This window comes from Embiotoca jacksoni, unplaced genomic scaffold, assembly GCF_022577435.1.
Source record: "Embiotoca jacksoni isolate LCO1_2020_lvr unplaced genomic scaffold, fEmbJac1.0.p SCAF_36, whole genome shotgun sequence".
In the NCBI taxonomy this organism is placed as follows: domain Eukaryota; kingdom Metazoa; phylum Chordata; class Actinopteri; family Embiotocidae; genus Embiotoca; species Embiotoca jacksoni.
This window is the reverse complement of record NW_027185388.1, coordinates 829,969-844,511: the sequence shown is the minus strand read 5'-3', so window position 1 is coordinate 844,511 and position 14,543 is coordinate 829,969. Positions and strand designations below refer to the sequence as shown.

Genomic DNA, 14,543 nt, shown 5'->3' with positions numbered 1-14,543 from the left:
CAGCCTATTGATTGTGACTCAAACATGTTCGGTTTTTTTTTTTCAGCCTCTTGGGTGAATTATCACTTTTTTTTTTTAACACTTAATTTTAATCAAGTAAAAAAAAATATATATATAAAAAAAAAAAATGAAGGTAAAGAGAAGTGTCTTCAAGTAGTGAAACGAAATGATAAGGAAATGTAAACAAGTGAATAATTACAATAATAATAATAATAATAATAATAAATAAAAAAATAATTAAAAGACATCTTGTTACTCAAACAAGGCAAGCAAAACATCACTACCTTCACCGTCTCTTCTGCCACATTGCCAGGGTCTCCCCAGCCGCAGCCTGTAGCCACACCACAACAATGCCCTTAAACAGAGAAGTGTCAGATCGGCACCATCGATCGCCACTCACCACCCTGCTGACCTCTCACCCCTCCACCCCCCCACCCTTTTCCCCTCCCCCCCCTCCCACCAAAAACACACATCTGACACCCACGAAAAACCACCCTGTCTTCTAGCGTCGCGTCATCGATGCGTTGTGACCTGGTGGTAACTAACTGTTCACACTTGGCATTCAAATGCATCTCGTCCGTACTGAGCGCGTGCGTCACTTCACATCACATAAAGCGTCACAGCCCTGCACGTGGAAAGCTCTTTACTTTCGTTTCAATTTTGTTTTGTTTTGTGTGGTTGAAATGTTTCCAGGAATCCAAAATCACGAGCGTTCAATCGAGATGCGTTCTGATGCCACGTGCGAACTGAAATCCATCTCCACTAAAATCTGGACCCGCTCTGGACTCCAACCCACCCGGATCTGACCTGAGCCCTTTTTTTTTTTTTGTCTTTTTTTTTTTGTCCATAAATCTCCGCATTGTAAATAATTCCTGGGTGGTCCGTTTTTTGTTGTTGTTTTTTTTCCATATATAGCGCTGGATATCTCGTCTGCTCTGTTCTGTTCTGTTCTGAGCTGAGCTGAGCTGAGCTGTGCTGTTCCCCCTCCGGGCTAAATTTAGGGATGAGGTAAGGTGAAATGAGATTCAGGGACCTCTGGGGCTTAATGGGCAGCACCAGGGATGGACAGAGGCAGAGAGCTGGATAAATACCCCCCGTGTGTTTGTTTTTAGATCACACACACACACACACACACACACACACACACACACACACACACACACACACACGCACACACGCACACACACCGAGTCCTTCCCGGCAGAAATTTGACCATGACTATGTGCCATTGACACGCCACTGCAAAGTGACAGTGCACACACACACACACACACACACACACACACACACGCACACGCACACCCACACCCACACCCACACAGTAAAGCTCAGTTTATATGCAAATAGTCTCCAAGCAACAACGCCGAGGTGGGTCAAACGCTCGGCACACTCTCAGGAGTGTCAAGTGTTTCTGTGTGTGAGTGTGTGTGTGTGTGTGTGTGTGTGATGCCCCTCCCACCCCTCCACCCCTTACCCACACACACACACACACTTCTGCATAACTGTCCTGGAAAACAACGACAGGATGGTTTACCGAGAAGTGAGGGGTCCCCTGATTCTATATTGGTTTAATAGGTTAGGACGAAACTGTCCCAGGAACATTCCTGCCTCCCCACCGGTCCTTTTGTGGAGCGTCAGCACAGCTTAACGTGGCTCGAAACACTGTCGATGGATTTCACCGTTGCTACTGTTTACGCACAGAAGAAGAAAAAAGAAAAAATGCTAACTCGGTATTTAACGTTTAACCGCCCTCGGCCTCGACGCAAAACTACAGAGGACAAAAAAAAAAAAAAAAAAAAAAAGAGTCTCTCGAGGACTCTGGTTTAAATAATTGATCAGCTTTCACAATCAACAGGCTGCTCGGTGCTTAAACCCCCTTTTCTTTCATTTGTTTTCTTAAATAACACTGGAAAAGAAAACAGCGTTAAAACACACACACACACACACACACACACACACACACACACACACACACACAGGGAAAACATGATATGCACATTTCTCTCCTTCACAAACACCCGTACACGTGGGGAGCACATGCACACTGGCGTACGCCACCTGAAGCTCATATTACACACACACAGATCAACACGCTCAGGAAACAACGCTATCAACCATGTTTATGTGCGGATCGTAAAGAACTCCCGAGTCGCAGCGCTGAAAGCGGAGAGCGATGATATCACGAAGAGACGCTTAAAATCTTCAGATAAGTCCCACTTGTCATCGGAGCAATTTTTCCACGTACGTAGTAATAATCCGCAGCCGGTTATTTTTAGCGACTCGCTGTCATTGTGTTTGTGCGCTCGGGGGGGGGGGGGGGATCGGGGGGGGGTCAACGTTCGCGCGTTTTCCGTTATCATTTCGGGCGGCGCGACCTCGGTGCGGCGACCTCGGCGTTCTGCGCCGTCGAGTGTAAAGTGACCCCGTTCGCTAAGTCGCGCTCCCCTTCGGCAGTTTAAAGATTTATCGCCGGAAACCTCCTCAAATTATCAGATTCAAGGGATTATCGGTTTTCAAGGAGTTTGTGAAACAATTCGTCCTCGATTTTGAGACGGGGAACAAAAATCACGGCCCTTTTTATGACAGATGTTGCCCCCTTTTTTTTTTCTTCTTTTTTTTTATGAGCTTATCATTTTAATATTAACTCTGAAAAGCTGGTTGAAAACTCTAAGATGATTTCATGCCGTGAGACGTGATCGCAGGTTCGAACTGTTCGTTCCTTGTATTTATGAGCTTAATCATTCTGACGTGATCCTGCTTGTCGTTAGTTTACATAATTGCAAACTTACACAATTGTCACGCTAATATCTCAGATTTCTCTGGGGTGGGTTCAAACTTCTCCAAATCTAATAAGAGAGCAACATTAAGCTGAAGTTGGAAAATGAGACGGTGGCTGTTTATTGATTGTTTTTTAAGTTTCTAACTTTTCTGGAAACTAACCTGAGCGCAGTGTTTCATTCTTTCCTGTTAAAATTTTGCTCTTGCGAAAAAAAATTAAAAAAATCACAGCCTCTCATATTGCAAGTCACCAAACACTGGAGAAACCTGACCAATGATCTGAGCCTCGTTGTAGTTGCTAAGCTACCAGCTGCTGTCCAGAAGACGGGGTTAACGAACGGTCAGTTAGCTTTGATTTTTATCGTAGTCATGTTTATGTACTGAACTAAATATAAAGTGGGCACCAAATAAACACCTGCGTTCAAATTTGATCCAATGTGATAGATGGTTTATGAAAACACGCTAAAGGTGCAGTTTGTGTTTTTAACACGTTGTCAGGTTCGTTCCCCCCCCCTCCCCCCCACCTGCTTCCTTTGAATAATCTCCAGCGCTGACATGACTGAGTCGGAGCCAAAAGGAGCACCGGCCAACAGCGCGGACCTGTTTTTTATTACTGTACAGTTTTTGCTGCACATTATGTACCCTGATCTGTGGGCGCCTGCATGGTTGCATAAGTGTGTGCGCGCATTATTAAAATGCCAAAACCCTTTTTTTTTTTTTTCTTTTTTTTTACAGTGCGAGGTAACTCACCCAGGCTGACGAGGGTGCGCGCCACCCACAGCACGTCGGCCACCAGCGCGGGAAGGATCAGCAAGCTGCTCATGACGTTCCCGTACTTCTGCTGGAAGGGGTCCATCATTGTCATGTACTTGTTCTCTCTCATGGGCTTGGCAAAGAAAAAGCCACCTGTGAAAAAAGGGAGGGAGGTTAAAGGATCAAAGCAACGTCAGATTCTTTTTTTTTTTTTCCACACTTTGGAAATGATGTTGCTTTAAAGCCCCCCCACTCCCCCCCGGGCTATAAATTTGTCATTTAAACACCCAGATGTGAGAGAAAGGAAGCGGGTAGGCCGGAGAGCGAAAGAACAAGTGGCGAAGGAACAGTTAGAAAAACAAGTGGTCCCTCCAGATAACACAATAAACTGAACTCGGGGGTCCACTTGGCCAACAATGGACAAGAGCAGAACGGGGAATGTTATATTTCCTGATCAGAGAATGGTCTTTTCCGCTTTCCATTACTCTCACACCACGCTACTGTGACATTAAAGTGTGTGTGTGTGTGGGGGGGGGGGGGGGGGGGGGGGGGGTGCGAATGTTTTAACGGACGAGCTTGTCAGTTTGGTGAATTCAGGGGAAGGCGATCCAAGTCTCTGGGCGAACTGGTCTCCATGCACCTGTTGCCTCGAGTTACAATCCTAAACTGATTTCTCATGGCACTATTTTTATCGTGAGTGACACTTTTATTGGTGCGTGGCATCGGACGGGGAACTGGGGGAGGGGGGGCGGGGGGGCGGCGCTCCGGTGGTCAACAACACTTCACGGTTTTCTAAACTGTGCGGTATGGACGTATTTTTGTGTCTTTGATACGCGAGCAAAAAGGAAAAAAGTTTTGAAAGCAAATTTCTCGCACCGCAATTTAAGTTTGTAGGTAAAAACATATATAAACTGAGAATATCATTATTTGCATTGCAAGCAAATTTGCTTTTACAGTTGTGTTAGTTTTGGTAATAAAATTAAAACCTTTGCTTTCAAGTCAAAAACCTTTGTGAGTTGAATTGGACGTAGTGGGCGGGACTACTTTGTGTATATATATGTATATAAATATATATTTTATATATATATATCCAATGATCAAATTCCCTATTATTTCCTGACCTCTGGAAACCCTGATAGGACTTTAAATGAGCTTTAAAATAAAGGCATACAGTGAATGTCAAATGTTGACAAAAAAAAAAAATCTCTCTTCTTTCCCAACAATAAATCCTGACCTCACAAAACTTTGATAAGAATGTGAAGAAGACAAACTCAATCAAATGTCAAGCTGCATAAAGTTCACGTCTACTTTTATTTAATCCTGATATACAAAAATAGCACGCACCGTTAATTCACTTTCACTGGCACAGTTGCATCCAATTCAATTTGACCCACAATGAAATAATCTGGAAAACCTGCATAGCCGACAGATAAGCTTCGACTTCTATTGTTTACGTTTCGAGTCTGATTTGTTTTTCCGCTCTACGTGCTTTTTGTACACCAGCGCCGATCGCCGGTGCTACTCACCTAAGAAGAAGGTCACGACGTAAGGCACGGGCATGAGCGCCCACACCGCGCCGAGCGTCGGGTTGTACGTCGCTTCGGCTATACCGAGAATGAAGCCTCCGCCCACCCAGGTAGCTGCGTTGGCGGGGGGGGGGGGAAAGAGAAAGAAAAACACACGTTAAAAATAGAAGGAGAAACTGGCTTCGCACTCGAATCTCGCGCCGCATTTTTTCGCGCCATAAACACGTGTGCGTTACCGGTGAGCGTGAAGATGCCGACGAGCAGGCTGATGTTGCGTCCGGCGAGGAGCGTTATTTCCATGCCGTCTCCGCTGCTCTTTTTCTCCTCCTTCTTGGAGCGCATGGACGCCCAGATGCCCGTGCCCAAGATCAGCAGGTAGAACACCGCCATCACCACCAGACCCGGCACATTGAGAGCCATCCTCCACTACTTCTGTGTGCGTTTCCTGCCGAGAGACAGATTGAAGGCCAGCATGAAGATCTGAGATGCTAACAGCCAGAAAAAGAAACATGCAGATGCTGCTTGCAGTGTTTTGTTTTTTTTAAATAAGTGAAAAATGCAAGCAAAACCTTCTCAAATATCTTCTTTTTTTTTTGGAGGGGGTGGGGAGGGGTAGGAAATATATATATATAAAAAAATTATGATTGCAGGGCAAACATGATTCTGACAAAAAAATAAAAATACAAAAAAAAAAAACATTCATAATGTGCAGAGAGATCAAGCGCAAATGATAAAACAATGAACAGAAAACACACCAATGAAAAGAGAAGGGTGAGCAAGGTGGAAAAGAAACTACACGTCTTCTGAAAAGAAAGAAAAGTGGAATAAAAGGCTACAAATGGAACAAAAAAAAAAAAAAGAAAAGGAGCAGCAGCATTTCGGATGACCTGGCTCTGCTTGCTTGGCAGACGGGGGGGGGGGGGGTAAAGAGAAGAGGGCAAGGTGGGGGAGGGGGGTGGGGGGAGTTTGGGAGGAGGTTCGGAGGGTGTGGGGGGGGTGAAGAGTCGAAGAGACGAAAGGGGTCTCACCATCACGCTTGGCATCACTGACAAAGATGGCGGACAGATGTTGTCCCCCGTCTCCAGTGGTCGGGCGGCCCCGAGTTTCCACCCCAAACATCGAGAAGTGAAAACAACTCAGAGCCACGTTAGTTCCAACATGTGTGTGTGTGTGTGTGTGTCTATGTGTGTGCAGTTACTGTGACCCGTGTGTGTCGGACAGGTGAGAAAGAAAAAAAGACTTGAATGAATAGCGTTTATCTTTAACTGCTGCTCGGCATCTGTACTTGCACCCCCACTTCCCTGGACGGTGACACGGTGGAACATTTACTGTATTAACTGTTTTAATGCAGTCGAAGGAAAAAGTGAAGAACTACAGGTTTTTTTGGGGGTTTTTTTCCATCTAAAATATCACAATAAAGCAGTTTCTTAAGAAAATGTTCTCTTTATTGTAGACAAACTCATTTATCATAAACACAGGCCATTTTCATGTTTAAAAAAAACAAAACAAGACCCCAATGTACTGAAAACGTTCCCGGTTTTTGGGGGATTCGTCCGTGATTTATTCAGTCATTCATTCAGTCGGGTTTTTGTGAGTATGATCTACTCTTAAGCCTCTTCTAAGCAGCGCCTCCCCACTAACCAGCCCCAACACTGTTTCTGCCTTTTAATTTTCCAGCATTTTGTTTTTCTTTGCTTGTTTCCATTTTTTAACCTTCGCCTGTACGATCCAAAACAATTCCAAGACTTGCACTGATGCGCAAAAACACGCAGCACAGAGCCGTCGGGCGGACGGAGCGAGAGGAAGCTACAACCTTGGTGAGAAAGTATTTCGAGTTACGTCGGCTTGATCGTCACCCGCACCCCGAGTTGCACTCAGTTTTTGTGAGCAGCGTCGGACGTGAAATTTGAGGAGAGAGCGAACACCCGGATTGTGTGAAATGTTTGGGGAACAGAAACGGAGTCAAAATCCGGTGAGTTGAGGGCGAGAGACTTGGGAGAACCCGATTTACCACGGCGACAAAAGTTCAGGTGGTTTTGCGGCGAACGTTCGGTTCGTAAAGTCCCAGTAAACTCGGTGTTGACGGTCTGACTCCGAGGGGACGAATTCGCGGCGACGCAACCACCGCCGACGTCAAAGACAAAACCCACCCGGTTGCTTCCCGACCTGACGCGCCTCCTTCGGCCTTGGACGGTGACGTCCTGCCCCTCTTTAGCTCCGAACGCCTCGCTCCTGCTTATCGCCTCGTTGTCGTACACTTCCTGAAACATTTCAAGTGTCTTTCTTGCACTTTTAGCATGTGCTCTCTCTCCATGATGAAATCCCAGATATTCCCAGACCGCTGTTTACAAAAAAATGTGTGCCACTGTTACTTTCGGACTCTCTTGCTCCCAGTTTTGTCTTTACTTGCCTGTTTTGTTTTTGTTTTGTTTTTTTCGTCATCTCGAACCCGTTTGAGTCTCCCTTTCGTTTTCTTTTGGGTCCACTGATCCGGGCTCTAACCGAAAACAACATTTGTTTTACAGAAAGCTTTGGCTGAAATCCTGAAACTTAAAGAAGAAAGAATGCATGTAGATCCCCTGAAGGGGGGGAGGGGGGGGGGGGCAGAGAGATGAAGTAAAAATAAAAAGGAAATACTTGTGAAAGGAATGCACTGAAAAATACGGGTTGGAGGCGTATGTGTGTGTCTGTGTGTGTTTATATGTGAAGGTATGGAAGGAATGGTTAAGGGGGAGGAGGGAGAGGAAGAGGAGGTGGGGGGGGGGAGGGTGGTGGTGACAGGTGGATCACTGCTAAAGTCAACAAAAGCCTGAAGCCTCATGAGGGCCGCGTGTTTTTGCGCGTGTTCTTTAAGTCAAGTTAGGTTAGGTGAGGTAGTTACTTTATTAACATTTTTTTTTAAAGTTAATTAAGTATGTGCGTCTGTAACATACAGAGCGCAGAGCGCAAACTGAATATTCATGTGACATTACGGCGTTGATGTTTTCTGGGCTCGGACCAAAAAGAAAAACCAAGAAAAAAAACCAAGAAGAAAACTGTAAAATATTAACAGCTATCGGCTCCACAGATGTGTGAAGAGTCAAAAAACACAGGCGGGAAACAATACAGCATTTGAAAGCTACGGCACGGACTTTATACTCAATACTAATGATCTGCAGCTGCAGCAACGGGCTACTTTGCATGAAAAACTTGCAAAGTCTGCAGTAAATATGCAGGACTTGGATGATTGCGATGTTTCACAGTAGTAATATACTTGGTCGATACCCGACCGATGCTTATTCGACTCAGAAAAGGCACGTGCTCTATAAATGTCAGTGTAGCTTCTTTTTTCCCCCCAGGGAATCGTAAACTTTTTTTTTTACAAGGTTTTATGCAACCACGTCGGTGGGAGAGTTCTCTGAGGGCGGCGGGTTTGTTTTTTTTGTCAGCTTGTAAAAAGTAAAAGAACATTTAAGTTGAACTGAGGCCGGATAAGTGCCGAGTCAGTTGCTGCTGAGGAACATTCGCCTTGAAAGTAACCAGACATTTTCTGAATTCACGGTATGTGACGCTTTTGAACTCTAACCTGTGCTAATTGATACAAAACAAGTCCAACAAGTTGTTCTCGCTGCTAAACGTTTGCATTTAGATGGTATTTCGGGTCTCTAGGTCAATGCGAGTCTGCGAGCTTCTTGGATCCACTGTTGCTTCTTAAAAATGTGCCATAAAACCAAAACAGTGAGCTTAATAGAGGCTAAAATGCTGTGCATGACTAAACTGAGTGATATTTTTCCTCCGGGTTTGTTACTGAGAGCAGCCACATGTCACGTCTCATTTGCAAAAAGGTTAATAGGATTAAAAAATTCTCCTAAATATTCTTTCTCAGTCCTTTTCAGCGGGCTAATATTTTCAGTCCGGACTATTTCGGTACTGTAACAGTATGCGAGACATTTCACAGACCGACGAGAGGCCTGGAGTCCTTCGATGAAGGTATACATGTCTTTTGACCTATTTTGGAGTTGAAAATAAAAAGACCTCTTATGTCTCCCATACGCTCCACACACACTAACACTTTCTCTGCCCTCCCTTTTTTTTTCTTCATCGCGATAAACATCATCGCCAGCGATGTGGATCGTCTCGCATTTTTCCTCAGCGGGACTCGACGTTCCCCGCTCCAAACACAACGGCAAAAAAAAAAAGAAAACAAGAAAAGCATGAAATTCAAGAATTCAAAATGAATCCATCGCATTTAAGTGTCATTATCAAGATGACTCATATTTTGTTGGCTGCCGTTGAAGTTTCTGGTTTCAATAGAAAGTTAAATTTCTCCCGGATTTGCATCTCACACCAGATCAAGAACTGATCTGACTACTAAAGGGATGCCAAGTTAACATCTGACTCGTGTCAATTTTGGCAACAAAACTCACTGCAGCAGAGTTATTGGAAAGAGCAAATAAAACCCGTTGGGGTTTTGTATTTGAAAGCGCTCCAAGCAGACCCGGCTGGGGAACTATTGCTCACGGTCAAGTAAGGATTCTTCGATTTTAACCGGAACAATACATAATCAAATCCCTGATAAACGACTGCAGACCGTCACTCGACCCGTCGGATCGACTTTCATTCACTTAGATGGCGAAGATCGAGGTCAACAGATACTGGAGCAAAAATGTGGTGATTTTTTGTTTGCGATTCTCCTTTAGTGTTTTTAAAATCTGCTTCACAATACAAAAGTTGCCGTTTGTGTAAAAAGCTCGTGGCGTCAGCAAAGACGTCTGTTGCCTGAGAAAAAAAGTCATAAGTTACAAGTCGGGGCTCGGTTTACCGCTGATTTTGTGTATAATAAATATAGCTGAACATAACTTCAAGTCAACTTTGTAGCTCGTCGCGACGATGCAATCAAACTTCAGAAAACATATGCAAATAGACAAAAGGAAGGAAATTAAAAAAAAAAATAACTTCAACTCAACATTTAGTAAAAGCACCTAAAATTCTGACAACATAGTAAAGAAATTACACCCAACGTATCAGACATAAACATTTTTTTTATCTATTTTTTTTTTGTGTGTTACCGATTGACGAGTCCTAAAGTAGGTTATCCGCCAGTCTGGTTGAAAATAAACCAAAAAAACCTATGTGTTTTTTGATTTATTTTAACATTGTCTCAAAGGATTTCGATATTATTACAAATATCTCCAGTTAACCTAACGTCCCTCTTATGAAATTTAGATTTGTCGCTAATAATTAGTAGCTTGTTGCTACAAAAATCGTCATCTAAATTCATGTGCTAAAGTATTGGCCAATTTAATACCATTTTACATCCGGGGTGAAATGAGCCTTCAGTGTTTGACACGTATCTAATTTACATAACGTTCTCACTGATGGCACAAACATTTTTCTTTACGATTACGTATAATTTTATGGAGGCAATCGAGTCCGTTTATCACACGGTTCAGGTGTCGAGACAAACGTAGGCCGACATCTGTTTTAATGAAGAATTAGGATTCGCAGAAGAGTTTTTCTTTCCTCTTTTTGGTAAAAAAATAAAAATCTAAAAGTCTATACTTTCATTTTTACACCACAAACAAGAAAAAAAAAATATATCTAAATTCTCATTCAAATTAATACAAAATTAACAACCGCATGGAATAAGAGCTACTAGTAAATAGTAATTTGACATGTTGACAATTTCAGGAAGCGGAATTCAATATTGATGAATTAAAAATCCATCCAGTTGGTGCTTGAAAGTTTGTGAACCCCAGTGTTTTTTTTTTTATTTTTCAACCCTGCTGTGAACAGATCGTAACATAATTTTGTCTCATCGGTCAAGAACAAAATTTGTTGAACAACAGACTACCGATCCGTCTTGGAGAGCGGTGGCTTTCTTCTTGGAACCCTGCCATGGACACCGTTGTTGTTCAGCGTTTCCCACGACGAGGAATTAACAAACATTAACATTAGCCGTTGTGAGAGAGTTGCTTAGAGGTTACCCGGGCTTCGTTTGTGACCTCGTCAGCAATTACACACCTTTGTTTCACACCTGACTCTAATTTCACCTTCAAACTACCTGCTAGTCCTTGGGGGGAAGAGGGGGAGCGGGACGGGGGGGTTCACATAATTTTGACACTCACAAATGTTTTATTAGATCATTTTGGTCGATAAATAAACCGCTAAATATAATATTGCTTGCCTAATTTGTCAAAATGAGTTCTCTTTATCTACTTTTAGGACTGTTTTTAAAAAAATATTTTAGGTCATAATTATGCAAAGAATTCTAGAGGGGCTCACCAGCTTTAAAGCACCGCTGCTGCCGTTACTGCTTTCGAGTTCGTGACACTGCGTACTGAATATATATTACAATATCATTTGGGTTATTCAAGTTCAAGTTACTGTGCATCGTGTAGCCGTACGATACGTTGGCCACCACAGACCTGCTGGATTAAACAACAACAACAACAACAAATAAAACCCTACGTTTCTTTTTTGTTTAACTGGCATATCGACCCTTCAGCGTGTGCCAAAATCCATTTTTGTTGGCAGTTCATCCCCAGCCGACATCATCCTAAAGTTTTGGATCTTATACATTCATTAATAAAAGCAAAACAACATTCAACTCTGACCTACTGACTTATTTGCCTGTCAAATATCTTAAGTCTCCGGGTTTAGATGGACCGAAACACCGATCTACAGGGACGTGTACATTTGACTTCTTAGAGTATCTCCGGACACGAGTGTTTTCTCCGTCTAAAATACTCCCTGTGGTGTTATCCTTCATACGGATGCAGAAGTATGTCTTGGCTCTGTGACAACAGCTTTCTACAAATAATACCTCCCAACACACACACACACCTCTCGGTACTTTTCCATTCAGACCGACTCTTCAAGGACTCTTCTTGCGAGGATGTTATTATCCACTGTTCGTGAACTGGTAGCGTTCGCTGCAAGTCTGCACACGCACGCACACACTGCAACTTCAGCTGGTGAACTATGACTTTGCTCCTCTGCTGACAAGAGTCAGACAATGAGGGTCAACAGAGAGATTAGGAAGTAAAGAAAACAATCTGGCAGCTACTTCTGCTTCTTCTCCGGTACTAACATCCACCTCTGCGGTCTGAACACTTTGGGAGATTAGTTAAGTCGTAATAAGGCTGAAAACAAGAAGGACGAGAGCTACGATTTCCAGAAGTCACAGTAAGGATCACATTAATAACTGATGCGGTTTTGATAAGCACCGAACTGAGACGTCTGGGCTGAGGAATAAAACCTCCCGACTTAACGTCAAGCGCAGCATCTTTACACGTAAAAGCTAAAGAGGTTTTACACTCGCGGGAAAAAGGAGGTGACTGGGTCAAAGATTGATGAAGTGAGAGAAGTGAGTATGTGAGCATGACAAGGCAGTCAACCAGAACAAACTGGAGCTAATCTGTGTCTCAGAGAGAGCTGCTCAGCTTACACAAGGCATGGCGATGAGAAGATGTTGGCGTGAGGCTGTGGGCCAACCCTCGGGGAGAATGACTTGTACTAACAGAGCTGGGAATGATTAAAAGTGCAATGAGGAGGAAATACGGAGCGAAAAAAATTCAATAAAGTATTATTCCTCGAAAGGTGAGGACTGCCAAGAAATACCGTGAGATATAAAAACAAAAACAAAAAAAACAATGTCAAAAGTGTTTTTAAAAACTTTGCATCTACAATTAGGTACATATGCAACCATATCTAGGGACATATGGAAAAATAAATAAGATATACACAGTCACTCTAAGATATCATTTACTCAAACAGGTTGGTGGGGATCTCAATAAAAAAAAACAGCCTTTTTTTTTTTTATAACATCTTCAAAACAAAAATATCAACATTAAAATTAAATAAATAAAAAATCAGCCTGACACTGAGTGCCACATACAATCCACAGTTTGACCACAGTCTCAGCCTCAGCCACTTCTCCATTCTCACACCAAGTGCAGTGGAGATTTATAGCTTATCACAACCATTGATAGAGAGGATGCAAAAAAAACAAAAAAACAAAGATAGGCAGCTGCAGTCACATTAGACAAACCACAAGAGCCAATTTGGCACTGCAGCAGAGACCAGAGCTATTTCTAGGAGAGCCATGCACTCTCACTTAAGGTGTCCCAACCTGACTGAGTTTAAGTAGTATTACATACAATCTGTGTGCACTCAAACTAATAGTCCAAAAATGATGTACAAAAAGTAAAACAACAAAGAAAATAAATACCGATACAGGAGATGTGAGTAAGGGAGCATATTCAACGACTGAATACATACCTACGGCGAACAGTACGTGTCAGTTCTGAGTGATGATGTGAGGAGTCTATTCAGAGGACAGGCCAGGTGATAAATTCAGTCCAGGAGGAGAAAGATTCATACAACACTCATCCACAGTGTTGGAGACTGCCAGGAGATTGAGGGAAACACACACAGACACCAAAAAAATAAATTAAAAAAAAAAAAAAAAAAAAAATCGATGGGTGGACTTCAATGCCTTTCACTGAAGAGGGTTTAAAAACAAAACGTCAAATTTCAAAAAGAGTTTTTTTTGGACACAGCGCTGTGCAGTGAGGAGGGAGAAAGGAGTCAAGAGTTGATGGTTCAAAAAAAAAAAATCTCATGAGGCAGGTTCAATGAGGGAGGATGGAAGTCTGTCGAATCAACACAGCCTCCCCCTGGTTTTAAAGCTCACGGGGTGGGAGTGGTTAGACGGTATGTGGGGGACAAGGGAAGCTGCCATGACTGCCACCTGATTGGTGACTGCGGCGGTGCCCTTGTCTGCAGCCTATTAGCTGTTCTCAGAATGTGTGTGTGTGTGTGTGTGTGTGTGTGTGTGCGTGTGTGTGTGTGTGTGTGTGTATGTGTTGGAGGCGGGGCAGATCCCCCCACCCCCAGTTTCGGCCCACACGGGGATGGCTTTGAGTGTAGGGTGGCACTGGCACCTCCGGCTCCTCATGATCAGCTCATTAACACCCCCTCCTACCCCCCCCCCCACCCCACCCCACCTCCGTCCAGCTCTACTCGATCACCTCTTATCTCCCCATTCATTTCCCCTTTTTTTTCCCCCTCTTTGTAACTTCCCAGTCTTTATACCCTGCAGTTCCTCTAATAAAACTTTATCAGAAATTATTCACCCCCCCCCCCACCCGCCATCTGTCACCTACCTGCTGTGTTTCACAGCAGCTGTACAGCCAGCGTCACAGAGCCAACCGCGATCCTCAAACACACCCACCCACACACACACACACCCACACACAACCTCAATACATTAAGAAAAACATCTCCTTGTGCAGTGTTTTTTGTTTTTTTTTCTCTCTTCAGTTTTATTAGTGTGTGTGTGTGTGTGTGCGCGTGCGAGTGTGTGGGCACGGAGCAACTGCCTCTTTGCCTAGGACTTCCACAAAGCCTCGCTTGTTCTGTCCATATGGTTTAGTGTATCAGGCATTTAGTGAATCACATGGGAAGAGCCAGACAGAGAAATATGAGGAAGAAGAAGTCGCA

At 43.5% G+C, this 14,543-nt stretch overlaps 1 protein-coding gene across 3 annotated transcripts in view; it reads right to left on the bottom strand.

Moving 5' to 3' along the window:
• Nucleotides 1-13,716, bottom strand: part of LOC138208121 (high affinity choline transporter 1-like) — a 17,964-nt gene extending 4,248 nt beyond the window's left edge. Inside the window, exons 1-5 of one of the 3 annotated variants that reach the window (XM_069165822.1) lie at nucleotides 6,086-13,312; nucleotides 5,294-5,502; nucleotides 5,058-5,171; nucleotides 3,529-3,684; nucleotides 285-331 (exon numbers count right to left, since the gene is read on the bottom strand). In XM_069165822.1, the coding sequence (XP_069021923.1) occupies nucleotides 285-331; nucleotides 3,529-3,684; nucleotides 5,058-5,171; nucleotides 5,294-5,502; nucleotides 6,086-6,100 (541 nt within the window). In that variant the 5' untranslated portion in view covers nucleotides 6,101-13,312. The other 2 variants (XM_069165823.1, XM_069165824.1) reach the window with 2 other exon arrangements.
• Between the last annotated feature and the right edge of the window lie 827 nt (nucleotides 13,717-14,543).